This window comes from Moschus berezovskii, chromosome 16, assembly GCF_049115385.1.
Source record: "Moschus berezovskii isolate FMDL1 chromosome 16, NW_MosBer_1.0, whole genome shotgun sequence".
In the NCBI taxonomy this organism is placed as follows: domain Eukaryota; kingdom Metazoa; phylum Chordata; class Mammalia; order Artiodactyla; family Moschidae; genus Moschus; species Moschus berezovskii.
Window position 1 is genome coordinate 23,744,869 of NC_142475.1, and position 20,694 is coordinate 23,765,562.

The 20,694-nt window shown below is 36.7% G+C and overlaps 1 protein-coding gene across 6 annotated transcripts in view; it reads left to right on the forward strand.

Annotated features, from left to right (window-relative positions):
- OXR1 (oxidation resistance 1) overlaps window positions 1-20,694 on the forward strand; it is a 523,569-nt gene that overhangs the window by 460,724 nt on the left and 42,151 nt on the right. For all 6 annotated transcript variants that reach the window (XM_088844755.1, XM_088844753.1, XM_088844756.1 and 3 more), the window contains 4 exons: window positions 688-840; window positions 9,654-9,838; window positions 12,649-13,406; window positions 17,148-17,316. In XM_088844755.1, the coding sequence (XP_088700881.1) occupies window positions 688-840; window positions 9,654-9,838; window positions 12,649-13,406; window positions 17,148-17,316 (1,265 nt within the window). The remainder of the gene's footprint in view (window positions 1-687; window positions 841-9,653; window positions 9,839-12,648; window positions 13,407-17,147; window positions 17,317-20,694) is intronic.

The following is a 20,694-nucleotide window of genomic DNA, read 5'->3' on the forward strand; positions in this document are numbered from 1 at the left end:
ATATAATTATTTTTCTTTGTAATCATCTATTTTAAGTATTCAAAAAAAAATCCATTCTGTAAAGGAGGTCTGTAGGCTTCACTGTGGAAATGCTCCATGTCATCAAAAAAATTAAGAACCTATGATCCAGCTAATTAATACCTTGTAAAATGTTACTGATAAACTCATTATAGCTTGAAATTTTAAAAAGTTCTTCAGTGAATGGATTCTGCTGAATTCCTAGGTTTCACAGACAAGCACTCTACCTTTTCTCTGTCCCAACACCTGTGGGATTTATTAAATGATCAGGACCAGTCATTCGATTCAGGAGCAACTGAATGTGTATGTGCGTATTGTGTGTATCTTTAGGGTGGCAATATAAGAGATATGGTTTTCAACATTCTTATGATGATTTTTATATATATATGTGTGTGTATATATATATATTTGTAAAAATATCATTATATAAATATATTCTCATCAAAGAAGTAACTGAAAATAGAAGTTTAAGCTGTGAGGGAGATCTTCTCCAAATGTAAAAAAAGTGACTTTTTTCCCTTTTTTTAAAATAATAAAAACATTTTGAGCTGATCTCCAGAATATGATGAGAAGGAAAAGTGCTTACTGGGGAAACTATTCATTTGGCTTTCATAATGTGCTTAGTTTTATTTAGTTCACTGAAATGCCTTTATCTTATTTTTTTTAAAGACTCCTGATGTAGTCCACCCAAAAGAAGCAACTCCCTCATCTACTTTTACTGCTATTCGACCTGCACGAGTTGTATCTTCAACTTCTGAGGAGGAAGAAGCTTTTACTGAGAAATTTCTTAAAATTAATTGCAGATATATCACCAGTGGCAAGGTAAGGTATAAAACTTTAGAAAAACTTTTAATCATTTTTTATTACTAAAATATGACAGTTTGCATTTATATTTTTAGTCATCAACATCAGCACATGGTGATTATTTAAAAATAATCTTGTGAAATAGGCAGTTCTTTTCCTTCACCATTGGAGAAGGAAATGACAACCCACTCCAGTATTCTTGCCTGGGAAACCCATAGACAGAGAAGCCTGGTGGGCTAAAGTCCATGAGGTTGCCAAAGAGTCGGAATATTTTAGTGACTAAATATTCCTTCACCACAGGGGAAAAAAGAAACTTTTTAAGAAAAGGTTAGCAAGTGCAGGGTTTCTCTATCCTGGCCAAAATTCAAATCCAGTTTGAATCTGTGTATTATCACAATTGTTGATTTTCTAAGGCAGAGAACTTCTAGTCTTCAAAGGAAATTAGAGTAAAAGTACCACAGTGTTCAGAAGAAATCCACATGTTTCTTAGAAAGTAAGTATAGTGTGATACTGACTACTGGCTTGGGAAGTCACACATGAAAGCCATTTGTTTATAGTTGTAATTCATAAATTATGAGTATTTGAGGTAGATGTTTAGTGCTATAAATTTCACCCGTGTACGGTTTTAACTGCATCTACAGTTCTGATATGTTGTATTTTTATTCATTACTTTGTCTTTATTTCTTCTTTGGCCCATGGAATATTTAGAAGTTTCTTAGTTTAGTTTCTTTGTTAGTTGGAGTTTTTGGAGATATCTGTTACTGATTTCTAATGTTTTTCCATGTGGTTAGAGAACATATGACTACTATTTGAAAACTTAATGTTTTATGGTCCACAGTATGATAAATCTTGATACGTGTTACATGTGTACTTGAAAAGAATATGTATTCAACTGTTATTGGGAGAAGTAATCTATAAATATCAATTATGTCAAGTTGAGTGTTATTTTTCTGTATCCCTACTGATTTTGTTCTATTAATTATTGACAGAAGGATGTTGAAATACCTCTATAATTGTGAATTTATCTATTTTCCCCTCCTCATCTATCAGTTTTTATTTTGTTATTTTGAAACGCTGTGCTTAGGTACAAAAATGTTTGGGATTCTTAAATTGTCTAGATGAATTGATTTAATTATGAAAAACTGTTTATTCTTGTTAATACTCTTTGCTGTGAAATCTGCTTTGATGGTTACGGATGTAGTCACTTCAGCTTCCTTTTGGTTAGTGTTAACTTGGTTTCTCTCTTCTTGTCTTATTCTTAAAGTGGGATTCCATAGTTTACATCAGAATTCACTGTTTGTGTCCTTCATTCTGTGGGTTTTGAGAAATGGATAATGACATGTATCCAGCATTGCAGTATTATACAAAGTAGTTTCATTGCCCTCTAAATCCTCTGTGCTCTGTCTGTTCATCCATCTTTTTCTTTTAACCCCTGGAAACTACTTATTATTATCTCCATAGTTTTTCAATTTGTCAGTGTCATACAGTTATTGTAGAATCCTGAAGTTTGCTTCTTTCAGATTCGCTTCTTTCAACATGCATTTAAAAGTCTTCCATGTCTTTCATGGGCTTCCCTGCTGCCTCAGCACTAAAGAATCCGCTTGCCAATTCAGGAGATGCGAATTCAGTCCCTGGGTCGGGAAGATCCCCTGGAGAAAGAAATGGCAACCCACTCCAGTGTTCTTGCCTGGAAAATCTCATGGACAGAGGAACCTGGCAGGCTACAGTCCATGGGGTCACAAAAAGCAGGACATGACTTAGCGACTGAACGACAATAGCATGTCTTTCACGGCTTGACGACGTGTTTTTGTTGCTGTGACTGTACAACAGTCTATCCATTCACCTACTGAAGGACATCTTGGTTGCTTTCAAATTTAGACACTTAAGGAATATAGTTGCTATAAACGTGAATATGCAGGTTTTGTGTATACATATATTTTTACTTCCCTTGATTGAATACTAAGGAGTGTGATTGATAGATCATGTGGTAAGACATGATCTTAGCTCTGTTTCTTAGCTCTATAAGAAACTACCAAACTGCTTTCAAAGTGGCTGCATTATTTTGTTTTACTGCCAGCAGTCAGTGAGAGTTACTGTTGCTCCATATGCTCACCAGAACTCCCTGTTGTCAGTGTTTTAGATTTTAGTTACGCTTGTTAGTCTTTAGTGGTAATGCAATTTATACCTCCGTAATGATTTGTGATATTGATCATCTTTTCATTTGCTTATTCTCTGTGCCATACAGTAGGGCTTTTGCTATCTTATTTTTTTTAAGTTTTAATTTTTAATCTAATACTTGCATATAAAGGTCTTTAAAAGATCAACTAGTATAAAAGGGCATATAATGAAAAGCAGTAGATCCGTGCCCACCCTTCTCAACTTTTTTTTCCCAACCCAGAGGCAGAAATATATGTCTGTTTAGAGGATAACTCCATTTTTCCTAATAATAGGCTTTTCTTAATGTTTCTTAACTTGATGACATGAGGCATTTTCTACTGACTGTGTACTGTCTCCTTGGTTTTTCTACCCCCCTCTCACATATGGTTGTGTCAACTATTTTTAAGTCTTCTGTTTGTTATCTTATTCACTTTAAAAATGTAACCCTTAAATTTGTCTTACTCTTTCAACTAGAGACAGTATCTGAACTTCCTTGTTTAGGAGAATAACACCACTATTCCATTTCCTCCCCTCTACCTTCCTATTCTGTTCTGTGACCATAATTAAGTCTTCCCTGCTTTGCCTAGAGATTTACTCTAAAATTGAAAAGCCATAACTAATATTTCCATTGTAATGATTATCTAAACACTGTTCACTGAATAGCAAAGTTGAACACTATGATTGGATTTTCCGTGACTGCAGAGTCTTGATCCACATGTGCCAGTGTTTAGATTCCCTTTCTTACTCTCCAGGCAATGGTTGAAAAACAGTCACATCTGATGTTGCTTAATATTTGAAGCATGCTCTCCTTGTACAGTTTGAAATATTTATTTTTCCCTGTAGGTTCTGTTTGCCCTTGTTTTTTCTTTTGGGATGAGGAAATGTGTGCTTTCCAGATAATGTGATTAGCTTCTAACTTTATCCATCTATTGACTAGAATTGACTCTATTCAGCTGGAAGTCTGTTCACTTCTCTTTTCTAATTTGGAAGATTTGCTTCCTATTTGGACCATTTTTGTACATTTTATCTTCATTGAAGTTGTTAGTAACTTTTCCTTTTTTCCCCATAGGATGCCCTGTGGAGGGGATGCTCAGTGTCACTTCCCTATGTTTGTGCTTTTGTTTTATGTATGTAAGAGCTTTGCAGCTATTTCTGAGGATTTTCAAGTGTTTAAATTCTGTTCCTTGAATTAGCTATTTCCTTGAGATTCAGCTTCTCATTTTATCTTAGACTTTTTGGTTATATTGCAAGATTTCCACAAATAATGATTTCTAGTCACCAATTTACATGAAAATATGGGTCAGTGGCAGGACAGGCCAGCAAGTGTGTGTGCCTGAGATGAGCTGGTCACTTTGCTCTAGAGGAAGTAAGTTAGGGGTGGAGGTCAACCATCCTGCTGCCTCCCCCAACCTCAGTGCCACAAAGTTAGTTGCTCTAAATATGCAGCTGCAGGCAGATGTTGAGAAACACTGAATCCACAACTTAGAAGTAGGAGAAGTTAATACATAGCTGCCAGGCCAGGTCGAAGAAGGTTATCAGTGTGCAAGTGAGTCCCTTGTCAAAGGGAAGGTACCTAGCCAGGGGTCGAGGCCAGGCATGACAGCGCACCACAAGGCCCGTCAACAGGGCTGCCATAGCCATTGGTCTGGTGTAGCCATCCATTCAATGCCCAGAGCCCAGCGCTTCCTGCTGGCTTTGTGGCCAAATGGACACACATGGTGGGAATTGGTAGAGGAGGTGGATTGTGTGGCCACAGATATGAGTTGCTCTGCAAGGCAAATACCCTCCTCCTCTAGCTGCCCTTGGGCCACTGTGGTCCGGTTATCTATTTTAAATATAGTAGTGTGCACAGGTCAGTTCCAAACTCCCAATCTCTCTCTCCACCTAGCCTTGCTCCTGATAACCCTGAGTTTGTTCTCTCAATCTGAGTCTGTTACTGTTTTGTAAATAAATTTATTTGTATAAATTTTTTTAGATTACACACGTAAATGATACTACATATTTGCCTTACTCTCTGATTTACATGACTTCGTGTGATAGTCTCCGGGTCCATGCTTGTTGTGCTTTTGGCATTATCTCACTGTTTTTAATGAATGACAGAGTAATATTCTATTGGGGAGAAGGCAATGGCAAGCCACTCCAGTACTCTTGCCTAGAAAATCCCGTGGATGGAGGAGCCTGGTAGGCTGCAGTCCATGGGGTCGCTAAGGGTCGGACACGACTGAGCGACTTCACTTTCACTTTTCACTTTCACACATTGGAGAAGGAGATGGCAACCCACTCCAGTGTTCTTGCCTGGAGAATCCCAGGGACGGGGGAGCCTGGTGGGCTTCCGTCTATGGGGTCACACAGAGTCGGACACGACTGAAGTGACTTAGCAGCAGTAGCAGCAGCATTATTCTATTGAATATATATGTCACATTTTCTTTATCCATTCCTCTGTCGGTGGACATTTAGCATGCTTCCATGTCTTGGCTATTGTAAACAGTACTGCAGTGAACATTCGGATGTGTGTATCTTTTCGAACCATGTCTTTTTTCTGGATATATGCTCAGAAGTGGGATTACTGGAGCTCTAGATAATAAAGTAGCTCTATTTTTAGCTTTTTAAGGAACTTCCATACTGGCCTCTAAAGGGGCTATACAAATTCACCTTCCCACCAGTAGTATAGGAGAGTTCCCTTTTCTTCACACCCTCTCCAGCGTTTATTGTTTGTAGATTTTTTAAATTAAATTTTAAAAAAATTTTAATTACTTATTTTTGGCTATTTTGGGTCTTTCTTGATGCTCATGGACTTTCTCTGGTTGCAGCAAGTAGGGGCTACTCTAGTTGTGGTCCACAGGCTTCTCATTGCAGTAGCTTCTCTTGTAACAGAGCACAGGCTGTAGGGCCTGCAGGCTTAGTTGCCCTGCAGCATGTGGAACCTTCCTGGATCAGGAATCAAACTTGTGTCCCCTCTGTTGGCAGGCAGATTCTTAACCATTGAACCACCAGGGAAGTCCTATAGATTTTTCTGATGATGGTCATTCTGACTGGTGTGAGGAGATATCTTCCTGTAGTTTTTGGTTTGCATTTCTCTAATAATTAGCAGTTTGAGCATCTTTTTTCAGGTATCTCTTGGTTATCTCTATGTCTTCTGTGAAGAAATGTCTGTCTAAATCTTCTGCCTATTTTTTGATTGAGTTTTTTTTTTTTTAGTTGCTGATCAATTTGATTATGATGTGCCTTGGTGTGGGCCATCATCAAAAAAATATACAGGTGGTCCAGTGGCTAAGAATCAGCCTGCCAATGCAGGGGACACAAGTTTGATCCCTGGTCCGGGAAGATTCCACATTCTTGTCTTGTCTTGTGAAAGTCACTCAGTTGTATCTGACTCTTTGCAACCCCTTGGACTATACAGTCCATGGAATTCTCCAGGCCAGAACACTGGAGTAGGTAGCCTTTCCCTCCTCCAGAGGATCTTCCCAGAGATCAAACCCAGATCTCGCACACTGCAGGCAGATACTTTCCCAGCTAAGCCACAAAGGAAGCCCAGGAATACTGGAGTAGGTAACCTATGCCTTCTCCAGCAGATCTTTCCAACCCAGGAATCGAACAGGGGTGATGGCAGGTCAATTCTCAAGGAGCAACTAAATCTGCATGCCGTAGAGCCTGTGCCCTGGAATGAGAGTTTGAAAGTGGGATTAAGAAAGAATGTATATATTAACTCTGTTGACTTAAAAAAATGCACAACGTGCACAGCACCTCAGATAGCTCTGAGAAACTGGGTAGTGGGGAAGCACAGTATATATGTAGTTTTGGTAAAAGGGGAACACATGCAATCAAGCAACAATTTTTGGTAGGAAGTTTCTGCTGGTCTCGTGAAGCTTCTGCTAGTCATAGGAAACAATTGTCACCATGAAGGATTTTAGTGTTTTCCTAGATATGAAGAGATGCAAGAATTGGGCTCATAAAATCAGCCCCTGAGTATATCTAACTATCCAAAGACCTGCCCTACCAGTTTTCCCAGAGCACAGAGTGCCACATTTCTGCTCTCCACCCTAAACTACTTCAGGGGATGTTGAAGGTCAGCACCTGCAGCAACACACGATTTAATCTTTGTAGAGGTAGATGGCAAGCACCCATGGCAAATGCCAGTTAGTTGACAGGTCCCCATCATGGTCTTAAATTCAGTCATACTTTAGGAGGCATTTCATGACCATCCATCCCACATAGCTAGGAAGGCTCATTCCTAGGTGATGATTTTGCCGATAGGCCATTCAGTGTGCTATTCCTGGACTAGGTCTTTATAGTCAAAGATCTCTGGACATCTGTCTTTTGATTATGATCCAGGAAAGTAATCCCTCTTCTTTTATCCTCCCATGTCTAGAATTACACTATTATAATCATTGATACTGTACAGAACTATGTATTTGATCAACTGTTCACATTGCCTAGGCATCATTAATTTCATTGGAGGTTCAGTCACACCTTTGGCATTATAAGAAACAATAATCTTGTAAAACTGGCAAAGTATAAATAATACAGCTAGCAATATTATTAAGGTTATAATTAGAATTAAGCTAGGAACTTCTACTAGGTTTAGCCCAATGTATTCTCGGGTTATCTGATGTAGTCTGTTCTATACTAATCTTTATCTTTCAGGGAAATTATATATTGGCACTGTCCATAAAGCTCCCAGTCCAATTTCCTAGTGTTACTAGGCTGGTTATCCTTAGTATAATTTAATTGTTCTCAAGATTAAGTGCTAAGTCACTTCAGTCGTGTCTGACTCTGTGTGACCCTGTTAACTATAACCCACCAGGCTCCTCTGTCCATGGGAAGGCGGGGCCTTAAATCTGAAATGACCACAGCCTTATGTTAACCTCATAAATTCATCCCATAATTGTGGGAGGTTTTCTTCCTTGGCTGAATTTTGCTTGTTGTTCTGATTGAGCTTGAGTAGTTAGGAGAAAATTCATATTATGACCAGGGTGAGAGCAGGCATTATTAATTGGCCAGATGAGAGGATCCCACCTACTAATACTGAAACACTTTATGCAGAAATCAAACACTGTAAATCCACAGTACTTCAGAAATAAATAAATGGATCAATAGTATTGGATTAAAGAATTTTGGGTACTTGAGTTAGAGTGATTAATGTTTGTAACTCAAATGTGGAGAGATTATAGTATAAAGCATTGGACTTTTTGGATTTTGGATCTTAGTCCTACCACTTATTAGTTACCTGTGTTGTTGATTATTTATAACAAATTGCCTAGCCTCTCTCAATTTTAATTTCCTCACCTCCATTCTCATTTCAGAACTATAATTATGAAGAGGAAATGAAATATATATATATATAAAGCATGGTACATACAAAGCATTCAGTATATTAGCTAATATTAGTGGGATCAGCTTCTTATGTACTTCAGTTTGCTCATTTGTAAGATTATAGGGTTGGATTCTTTATATTTGCATTGCTATTTATATAAATATATTTAAAATGTCATAACTTTTCATGATTAAAGTAGATACCATATGCCTTAGAAGTCATAGAAGTCATCTAATCTATCTCATGTTATAGATTAAGAAACAGACCCAGAGGCTGTGCTTGCCACATAACTAGGCTAGAGGAGTCAAGTAAAGTTGAGACTTATTTTTAAAGATACTTTAAACATTATATATTTTCCTTTTATAGTGGATTGGATTATAGGCACATTATTTATTAAACTTGCATTGTCTGCATGAAACTCTTTGATACCTTTGGTGAGGCAACAACATAAGAAGTTGTGTGCAAATTAATGTGAAACAAGGCTCATGCCTTTGGAGGACTGTAAAGTCCTCCTTCAGTTGAGTTGAGTTCAGTTCAGTTCAGTCGCTCAGTCGTGTCTGACTCTTTGTGACCCCATGAATCACAGCACGCCAGGCCTCCCTGTCCAGCACCAACTCCCGGAGTTCACTCAAACTCACCTCCATCGAGTCGGTGATGCCATCCAGCCATCTCATTCTCTGTCGTCCCCTTCCTCTCCTGCCCCCAATCCCTCCCAGCATCAGAGTCTTTTCCAGTGAGTCAACTCTTCGCATGAGGTGGCCAGAGTATTGGAGCTTCAGCATCAGTCCTTCCAATGAACACCCAGGATTGATCTCCTTTAGAATGGACTGGTTGGATCTCCTTGCAGTCCAAGGGACTCTAATGAGTCTTCTCCAGCACCGCAGTTCAAAAGCATCAATTCTTCGGCGATCAGCTTTCTTCACAGTCCAACTCTCACATCCATGCATGACCACGGGAAAAACCATATCCTTGACTAGACGGACCTTGGTTGGCAAAGTAATGTCTCTGCTTTTTAATATGCTATCTAGGTTGGTCATAACTTTCCTTCCAAGGAGTAAGCGTCGCAATTATCTTGCTGATGTAACTCAACAGTTTACTGAGGCTGCAGATTTTAATTCCTGACTTGACTGATTGATGGTGAATATATTCTTTGTACTTTGCCCTGCTAACAAGGAGAATTTACTGGGAAAAGTTGGGTATTATTAAAAACATTTTCATGAGAATGCCATACTGCTTGAGTATACTACTTTTGTATTAGGTAGGTGGCCTAACATGGGAAGAAAATTAGTAAAAATATCTGAAATAATTTTTGAAAATTTAAACTTTGAAGATTAAACATTATTTTCTTTTTTCATCTTAGGGCACAGTCAGTGGTGTATTGCTAGTTACACCAAATAATATAATGTTTGATCCACATAAAACTGACCCATTGGTTCAAGAGAATGGCTGTGAGGAATATGGCATCATGTGTCCAATGGAAGAGGTGATGTCAGCGGCATTGTACAAAGAAATTTTGGATAGCAAAATAAAGGAATCCTTACCCATGTAAGAGTGATATTTATATTCCTTTGCAATTTTATTTCATCTAGTTAGTTGACCTTGGTCTAATAACTCTTAAGTATCTTTTAATAGTTTTATTATAGATACTTTTCATTTTATCAGTAATGAAACATATATAGTATTGAAAAGATTATTCTTACTGCACTGGAATAGTTAGGAATTGTTTTAAATTGATATTTGCATATTTGATGAGAGAACCTGATATTTAAAAGTAACCTGTAGTATTCATTTAATTCAGTGTTTACCAGCCCTTTTTCTTCAGATACAGAATTCATAATTCTAAATTATTTTTGTTAGTAATTTAAAGTAAAATAAGTAATCAAGGATACTTTTCAAATTTTCCTCAGAAGAACCTGGAGAGTTGGATTTGGGATTTGGGAGAGGTCATGAGCAAAGACCTGACATTGATAAAACCAGAGCAGCTTTGTCTTTTATTTACTGATTTATATGTTTGCATCTGTCTCTCTCAGGGAAGTATAAAATATAGGGGAGAAGACCCACAGATTGCACAAGTTTAAAGTTAACCTTGAAATGTACTGGTTATGGAATTTGTGTGTTTCAGGTAACGGGTGTGAGATTATAGGTCAGCACAGCCTGTGAAAGTATGACATAGAGAAAAGGGAAGGATAATAAATAAAAGAAGAAAATAAAAGGTATACAAAGAAAGGAATAGGAAAGTACAAAGGAAGAAAATTGAAATAGAATTTCTTCATAATTTGTCATTCCTTTGTCAACAGTTTAAAAACTGTCTTCGCTTTCACTGATACTGAGATCTCTGTCCTGTAATAACCTACAAAGTTGATAATGATTGTTTTAAAATTAACCTTTGTGAGATAGAACTACTTATAAAAGAGGCTTACAAAAGAGAGCGTTATTTTTGTTTCTGAGGCAGAGTACATGAATTATTAGAATACGTAAGGTAGAATAAAATCATTTATTTAAGAATTTCCATTACACCTGCCACCCCAATAGATAACTGTTTTGGCTTGGTAAACTCATCTTTAGAGGTGCAGATTATGCCTAAGATTGCCTCTACTGTTAGTTATTTAATATATCATCATCCAAAATCAGTCCAAGGAAATGAAGATTACTGTGGCAGGTGGAGAGGTGAGACGGAGGTGAAGGAGTGAAGGATTAGATTAAAAGAGAATCAAAATTATAGATATGTCAGTCACGGGTGAGATCATTTTCTCTTGCCCTGATTTTCCATTTGTGTTAGGATACTTTGGGATTTTATTGAGTATTATGTGGTATGGTCCATAACTGTTCTACACAGATGCTGTGGAACTCTTCCTCTTCCTCTTGTAAATCACTTTTTTATCATTTAGAACATCACCTGGAAAGACCATCTATTTGAGCCAAACATTTTTAAAGAATTACTCCAAAAAGACATTTCTTTCAATCCTGCCTTATGAATTGATTAAAAACAAATATCTGGTGACACATCAGATAAATGAGTCGTGTGGTTTTGCAGAATAATGTTATGTATGGTCAAAATGAGGTGTATAAGATTTGATTGGTTTTCTTCTGTCTTATACTGGGAAGTTGATTTCAAAGGTATTGTTCAGGAACAATAGCAGCATGACTGACATAAAAAAAAAAAGTTAACGACACTTAAGTTCCAGGACTCTTGCCTGGAAAATCCAATGGGTGGAGCAGCATGACATGCTACAGTCCCTGGGGTTATACAGAGCCCCACTTCACTTTCTTTCAGGACCCTATATGTGCAGTTTTAGTAGATCACCAGTAGATGACACTGTTACATATTTAATAGCACAGACTGTATACTTGGATTTCTTAAGGTGAATCAATCAGTGCAAGGAAAGCAGAGATAGGAATTGGACTTCAACTAATTGATACTTTTTAAAAACTAAATTTTACCTATCCTATGCACAATAAAAATTATGTTTATCATTATAAAAATACCAAATACTAGAATAAGAGGAAAAGAGTTACCTAACTTCACCCTCCAGAGGTCACCAATAAATTTTGTGTCAACTTACTTCCCAGTCTTTTCTATTTTCGAACTTGTATAAATATTCTTTTCCCACTAAAAACTCATGTAGTTTCCATTTACTAGTTTTTAACCATCATTTTAAATTGTTGATTTGTATATCATGCTATAGTGTTTGTACTGCCTCCTTGCAGAACTTAAACTACCTAACCTTTGAACATTAGTGCTTGTATATTACAAATGGCATTAAACATGGAAATCTAGAAGTAACAACAAATCATTCAGCTAACTAATATCTAACCTGTTAGCTGAACAAGTTCTCTTAGAATTGTTAAGAATTGTCACTGGAACCATGAAGAATTCCTCTAAGTACTTTTGCCTTGATTCTGTTCGGGTTGATTTTTAGCTTTGCATTTGAGTCATTTTAATTTCTCTTCAAATCTATATAAGCACTATGTGTGTGTGCATAGTATCAGTCATTGTGCTTTATTAACACATTTATAATTTTAATCAAAACTTTATTTAAGCCTATTTTTCATATTTCATCAGTGAGTAAATTTTAGTTTAGAATTACAGCTTCACCCAAAAGTTGTGTCTTCAACTTCTCTTCAGGCAGATCAGTTCAGTAAATCTTACATTGATATTTCCCATATCTTAAGTAGTTGATGCAAAAACTTAATTACTTGTTCTATATGAATCAGTTTTTTAGTATGCTATTAAGAGATGTATGCAACATCCTTTTAGAAAAGCCTTTTTAGTGATATTAATTCAGTGTTAAATTTGTGGAAAACAAAATTCTATAATTTTAAAAATAATAACTTTAAATTTTGTTTACTGACAGAGAGATAGATCAGTTATCAGGAAGGGACTTCTGCCATTTAAAGAAAGTGACAAGAAGTAATACCGATGAAATAGACTCAAGAATCCGTGATGCAGCTAATGATAGTGCCAGCACTGCTCCTAGGAGCACTGAGGAGTCTCTTTCTGAAGATGTGTTCACAGAATCAGAACTCTCCCCTATTCGGGAGGAGCTTGTTTCTTCAGATGAGCTGCGACACGATAAATCATCTGGTGCGTCATCAGAATCTGTGCAGACTGCCACTCAGAGTGCAGTAGAGTGTTTGGCGGTCATCTCAGAGGCTGCTCGTACTCCCGACCACTTAAAATCTGGTTCTGGACAGACTGCCAGTGAAGTTGGGAGACTCTCTCTTAAAACTGGTTTAAATAATCTTGAAATGGCCACTAAGGAAGGAGATCAGGCTACAGATAATCTTCAAAAAATATCAGGTCTTAAAGAACAAAGCACAGGTATAAAAAAAGATGACCAGGATTTTCCTCTTAATGAGAATTCACTCCATCAAGAAGAAGTTGAAAAAGAAAATATGCCTTGTGGGGAAGCAATAGAGTTTAAACAAAAGCAAGTTGTCAACAAAGGAAAACAAGGAAGGGAACAAAATCAGGACTCAGAGACTGAGGTAGAAGAGCTACGGAAACTCTGGAAATCCCATTCCATGCAACAAACTAAACAGCAAAGGGAGAATATTCAACAGGTGTCACAAAAAGAAATTAAGCATAAAATAGCAACAGCCGACATAGAAGGTAAGTGTTGAGGAATGTATTAAGTTAGTTTGTCTTACTGTATATTGTCTCCCTCTTTGCTCACTGACTCAAAAGCTGCTGTTTATCTTAGGCCACTCTGAAGGATAATCTAGTGGCCCTTGACGGATGTTTCTCTGGGACAAGTGCATAGTGTCTGGTTTCTACTGTCTTATCTCACAGTGGATTGTACACATAATGAGCATCTTTTCCACCATGTTTACGCATTCCTGATTCACTGCTTTCTGTCTTTAAATGATTTAATTTTTGAAAATGCGGACAAGTCTAAAATACCTATGATTTCTCCCCCTTTTATTTTCATTTAGTTCTTGGTATGTTACGTCATTAGAATACCTTTTAAAATTGTGTAGTGTGTTAGTTGCTCAGTCATGTCTGACCCTTTGCAACCCCATGGACTATAGCCCACCAAGCTCCTCTGTCCATGGAATTTTCCAGGCGAAAATACTGAAGTGGGTAGAAATTCCCTTCTCCAGGGGATCTTCCCAACCCAGGGATCGACCCTAGGTCTCCTGCTTTGCAGGCAGAATCTTTACAATCTGAGCCACCAGGATAGCCCCTTAAAATTGTATATATACTGTAATTGCAATTTGTAATTGCCAAAGTTATATAATCTCTTCATTTTTTAAAAGTGTAATTAGGCATAAAATCTGTTTCTGAAATTCTTCCAAGTATCCACAGGTTCCATCATTGTCTGGTTGTTTTTCTTTAAAAAACAGTACTAAGGAAACTTCCCTGGCTGTCCACTGGTTAAGACTGTGCTTCCAGTGCAGGGGCCCCAAATTCAATCCCTGGTCGGGGAACTAAGAACCCAGATGCCATGTGCTGTGACCATAAATTAATTAAAGATTTTTAATTTAAAATAAATAAAAAGCAGAACTAAGATAAATTAAATACCATTTTCTCTTTCAATTTTGTATTTTCATACTGTTTACTTTTGAAAATTATAGTGATAGTTTTTATTTCTACTACACAATGATTCTGCTTTGTCCATTATGTTAAAAGTGGTAAAACTCAAGTATCTTAGCTAACATTTCTCATGTTCTGTTGGAGTATTGATTTCAGATTGACCTAATTTACATATTTGTTTTATAATTAAAATTTTAATTGTTAAACTATGCATAAAATAAGATTTACGAGTTTAACCATTTTTAATGTAAAATATAGGAGCTTTAGGCATATTCACATTATTGTACAGCCGTCACCGCCATACATTTCCAGAACTTTTTCCTCTTCCTGAGCTGAAACTCTCTACTTATTAAATGATAACTTCCATTCTCCCCTCCTTACAGTCCTTGGCAAGCACCATTCTTTATTTTGTCTCTATGAATTGTGTCTCTACCCTAAGTATCTCATATAAGTGAGATCATACAATATTTTCCCTTTTGTGTGTGGCTTATAATATCCGTTAGCATAATACCTTCAAGTTTCATCTATGTTGTAGTGTGTCAGAATTTTTTTTCTATATAAAGCTGAATAATATTCCATTTTATACAGCACATTTTCTTTATATGTTCATTTGTTGATGGACATTTGAGTTGTTTCCACCTTTTGGCTGTTGTGAATAATAATGCTGCTATGAACATTAGTGTACAAATTATTTGTTTGATTTCCTTCTTCAGTTTTGTTTTTGGTTGTATACCAGAAGTAGATTTGCTGGATTCTATGGTAATTCTGTGTTTACTTTTTTGATGAACCATTGATCTGTTTTCCACAGTAGCTATACCATTTTGTAGTCCCACCAGCAACACACTAGGGTTTAACTGTTTTTCAAAACAGGGAATTTTTGTTTGCATTTAGATATACTGACATATACTGTATATAATTTAGATATATTGAAGACCTAAGGATTACATTCAATAAATGTTAAGTAATTACATTCTATAAAAGATTGAATATTTTTTCATTATTCAGAGTTAATGAATGTTCATTAAAGAACTTTTGACAAATACATTGCTTTTTAAAAAATTTATAAAAAATTACCTGGAATTCATCACTTGGAGTTGATCATTGTTAATATTTGGTGTATTTATCTTTGTTCTTTGGTGTGTATGTGTGTCTACATACACACACATATACAATATTGATATAATTTGTATATATCTTTGTATGTGTATATTTTTCATATAAAATTAGGATTACATGCAGTACAGTTTCTTGCTTTTTTCGCTTCATATTTCATGTCATGAACATTTTCCTGTGTCATACAGTTGACCCTTGAACAACTCAGGGGTTAAGGGGTGACACATACTCCTCTCCCACATTCAAAAATTTATGTATAACTTTGCAATCTGCCCTCCATATCTGTGGTTCTGCATACGTGGATTCAACCAACCATGTATTGTAGTATTATAGTAGGTATTATTTGAAGAAGAGCTATATATAAGTGGACCTGTGCAGTTCAACCCTGTGTTGTTCAAGGGTCAGCTTGAACCTGTGTAGTTCTTTCATGGTTTTTAATGGCCCTGTAATTTAGCTATTTCTGTATTTATTAAGACATTCAGTCATTATTAACAATTCATATTAAGATTGATGTGACGAATGCTGGCATAGATATCTTTATTTGATATGTTTGTGTTTGGTTGTCTTATGTTCTGAAATCTTTGAAAATGATAAAATGTTGCATTCTGGTTGACCCAGTAATATAGTAGACTACTTGTATTTTATTGCGTTTGTTTGGGTGCAGGGTTTAATTGGGTTTTCCTATTATGACACGTTACTAAAAGGAGAAAGTTTGGTAGATATGTTTAGGTAGGTGTTCCTGGATTGCCGTTATTCGGTTTCTTCTTTTTATATGTGCGTATGGAGGGAGGACAAGAAAATTAGTTTTAAGTAGCTAATTTTAAGGAACTTGAGATTTATAGAATCTCAAGTATATAGGGAAATATTCAAAGTTTCTGATTTTTATCATAAAACTATATAATATAAATATATAATGGAATATAATTGTGAGAAGAATAGTAAAAGTTCATTCTTTTAACCTGATGTAAATGCTGGGGCTCAGATAGATTGTATCTTGCACAGTGTTACACAGAAAAAAGCCATGACTAGTATCCAGATCTCCTGACTATAGCAAAGTGCTTTTTCTTCCATAGTATGCCTTCTTTGTAAGCTAATTAATGTCTAGTTTCCTGAATTGATCCATATTGTCAGACCTTCAGTGTGTTATGTGTCAACATCTCTGGTTGGAAGGGTTAGAGATAATTCAGGCTTAATAAACTAAACAGATGGCTGAATCTAGCATATTGTTTTTGTCACACCTTCATATGTATGTAAAAGCTTCAGAAACTTTTTTACTGAATTTTTTCTGTAACAACCATATTACAGTAAAACTTTGAAAATTCTACAAACTTATTTAGATATTGTTCTAGAAAGGTGATAGAGAGTGTGCAAAATATTATATATGTATGTGTATGAATAATTACTTTAGTGTGGTTGTTATAAAAATTTAACAAGAATTTCTGGATCTTCCACACTTTTTCCTAATACCCTTAGACATAATATCAGTTCATAACTTGGGTGTTAGTTTATTAGTCTTGCTATACTTGTCACTTTTGATGGAAAAATATATAAGCTACTTAAGAGAATTCACCTTTCAGTAAATTAACGTTTTATTCTGTAATTATCTGTCAGAAGTTTGGAGATAAACATTACTTAGTCTAAATTGTTTTAAATTATTCAAACATGGTGTATGAGAATTGAATAAACACTCTATCTCAATTCTAGGTTCTGCACTTTTAAAAGAAAAGAGAAGGCATCGATTGCATAAGTTCTTATGTCTCAGAGTTGGAAAACCTATGAGGAAAACATTTGTATCTCAAGCAAGTGCAACAATGCAACAGTATGCACAGAGAGATAAGAAACATGAGTATTGGTTTGCTGTGCCCCAAGAAAGGTAAAACAATAACAACAAAATCTGGGAAACATTAAGATTCCTTGAGTTGAAATTATTTTGTATAACAGTTCACTCCAGTAGAAAAGTACTGAAATAGTTTATGATTAAAACCTGACATTAAATCTGTTCAAAATCAATTAGCTCCTCTTTTATACTCTTTTTTCACCCCACTTTTAATTTAGTCCCCTTTAGGGTTTAATGCAAAAAATATGATCATATACTTCCTGTTACTAGTAAACAGTTAGTTAAAATGTTTTAGATCAAGAAGGTTCATTAAAATATTAACTGGTACAGCCTCACCTCAAGGTAGGAAATGATACAATTTCTCTTTTTAATTTACTTTTTATTTTGTATTTTGTTAACTGGTATAACCAGTTATCACTGTTGTGATAGTTTCAGGTGAACAGCGAAGGGACTCAGCCATACATATACATGTATCCATTCTTCCCCAAACTCCCCTCCCATTCAGGATGCCACATAACTGTGAGCAGAGTTCCATGTACTACACAGAAGGTCTTTGTTGGTTATCCATTTTAAATATAGCAGTGTGTACATGTCCACCCCCAACTCCCTGCTGCTGCTGCTAAGTCACTTCAGTCGTGTCCGACTCTGTGTGACCCCATAGACGGAAGCCCACCAGGCTCCCCCTTCCCTGGGATTCTCCAGGCAAGAACACTGGAGTGGGTTGCCATTTCCTTCTCCAATGTGTGAAAGTGAAAAGTGAAAGTGAAGTCGCTCAGTCGTGTCCGACCCTTAGCGACCCCATGGACTGCAGCCTACCAGGCTCCTCCATCCATGGGATTTTCTAGGCAAGAGTACCGGAGTGGCTTGCCATTGCCTTCTCCGCCCAACTCCCTAACTATATATAATTTCTTTTTTTTAAACTTCATCAAATCCTTTCTATTATAAATGCTTGCTGTATACATAGCACTAAATTAGCTACTAAAAGGATCTGGTCTTCAAATTATTTTTTATATTCACTGCACAGTAAAATTTCTCATATTACGATTGAGTGATATTTGTAAAGGGTGTCTGTTACCACTGTATTGTAAATACTGACATTTAAAGTTAACTGTATCATAAATAATGACATTCTAAGTTAAAACTTACATTTATCTATTAAATATATATAGTGGGATTTAGATAATGTAACAATTTGCCTTCTACAATTAGATTATACATTTAAACACTGCTTGAATGTGCTTTTCTAAAACAGTTAAAATTTGTATCACTACTTTTCTCTTTGAATTTATATTTCAATTATACTTCCTCATAGAATCTTATTATGAGGTAGTATATTTTTATTCCTTTTTACATTTTTTTTTGCAACAAATTGCATATACTTACACATTTATCTGGGGCTTCCCAGGTGGTGCTAGTGTTAAAGAACCTGCCTGCTAATGCAGGAGACATGAGACGCCGATTTGATCCCTGAGTCGGAAGATTCCCTGGAGAAGGGCATGGCAACCCACTCCAGTATTCTTGCCTGGAGAATCCCCATGGACAGAGGAGCCTGGCAGGCTATGTCCATAGGGTCGCAAAGAGTCAGACATGACTGAAGTGACTGAGCGTGCATGCACACATTTTTCTGTGTGTGTGTGTACTGACATTGCAGCTGCTAAGTCACTTCAGTCGTGTCCGACTCTGTGTGACCCCATAGACGGCAGCCCACCAGGCTCCCCCGTGTACTGACATTACACATACTAAAAATTTTCTGTGATTATCCTCAAAAGAGTAAAAGGTCTAAGGCTCACCCTACTTGTTAACAAGTTGGCCTGCCTCAGTTTAATGAGTGCTGGCAGAAAAGAGTCACAACAGCAGCAGTCACAGCTCTAGTACTTGTATGAATTCTCTGAGCTTCAGTTTCCACAGTTGGGTGTGAAGAAGGCCAAGTGACAGCTGCATGTGCCATGGGTTATGTTAAAGAAGAGGAAGCACAAGTTTAGGGAACCTAAAACTTCTATAATGTACAGTAAGCATGGTTTCCCTTTGATCCAGAGTAAGATACTAATGGGCTTTCCAAGTGGCTCAGTGGTAAAGAATCCGTCTGCCAAGCAGGAGACACCTGTTCAATCCCTGGGTCAGGAAGATCCCCTAGAGAAGGAAATGGCAACCCACTTCAGTATTCTTGCCTGGGAAATCCCATGGACACGGGAGCCTGGTGGGCTACAGTCCATAGGTTCACAGAAGAGTCAGACACAATGTAGCGACTAAACTTCCACCACAAGATACTGAATATTTCTGCCTTCTAAAACCATGATAGTATATTAAAAAGCAGAGACATTACTTTGCCAACAAAGGTCCGTCTAGTCAAGGCTATGGTTTTTCCCGTGGTCATGTATGGATGTGAGAGTTGAACTGTGAAGAAAGCTGATCGCTGAAGAATTGATGCTTTTGAAACTGTGGTGTTGGAGAAGACTTTTGAGAGTCCCTTGGACTGCAAGGAGATCCAACCAGTCCATTCTAAAGGAGATCAATCCTGGGTGTTCATTGGAAGGGCTGATTGAAACTGCAATGCTTTGCCACCTCATGCGACGAGTTGACTCACTGGAAAAGACTCTGATGCTGGGAAAGGTTGGGGGCGGGAGGAGAAGGGGACGACGGAGAATGAGATGGCTGGATGGCATTACCGACTCTGTGGACATGAGTTTGGGTGAACTCCGGGAGTTGGTGATGGACAGGGAGGCCTGGCTTGCTGTGATTCATGGGGTCGCAAGAGTCGGACATGACTGAGCAACTGAACTGAACTGAACTGAAAACCATGCTATGCTTTGTTTTCTATGCAACCATACATGAAAACGTAGTGCTGAACAAAGGTACACAGTGCCTCTGCCCATAAAACATGCAGAAATCCAAGAGAAAATTGTCTTTCAACACCTACATTATTCCAAATATTAATTAAACCTGGAAGAAAATTTTATCATTAAAATAATTACTAATGAACAGTTGATCAAAGCAACATGAATTATAATTTATCATATACAGTTATTACATATGAAATGTAAAAATACCAGGAAATGTCTTAATAAAATAGTTAGGGCTTTCCCCCAATTAGTTTATGTATCCATTGATGAATATTGTGCATTGAAATGATAAGACTCAGTGGCTCAGTTCTGCCCCCTCCCTTTTTTCTTTTTCTATAAGTACTAAAAGATTTGTTCATAAAAAAAGTCTGTGAAACTGAGAAGATTTATTATAATGTCAGTCAGTTCTTTAAACGTGTTTCTGTTTATATTCTAAAATTAATCATCTTTCATCAAAATTATTTTTAGTAACCATCATTGAATAGCTTCATTCAGTTTTGTGGAAATTAGTGAATTAGAAACCACCTGATTGCAAAAGTCCTTATTACTCAGTCTTTAAAATCTTTCCCTGTCT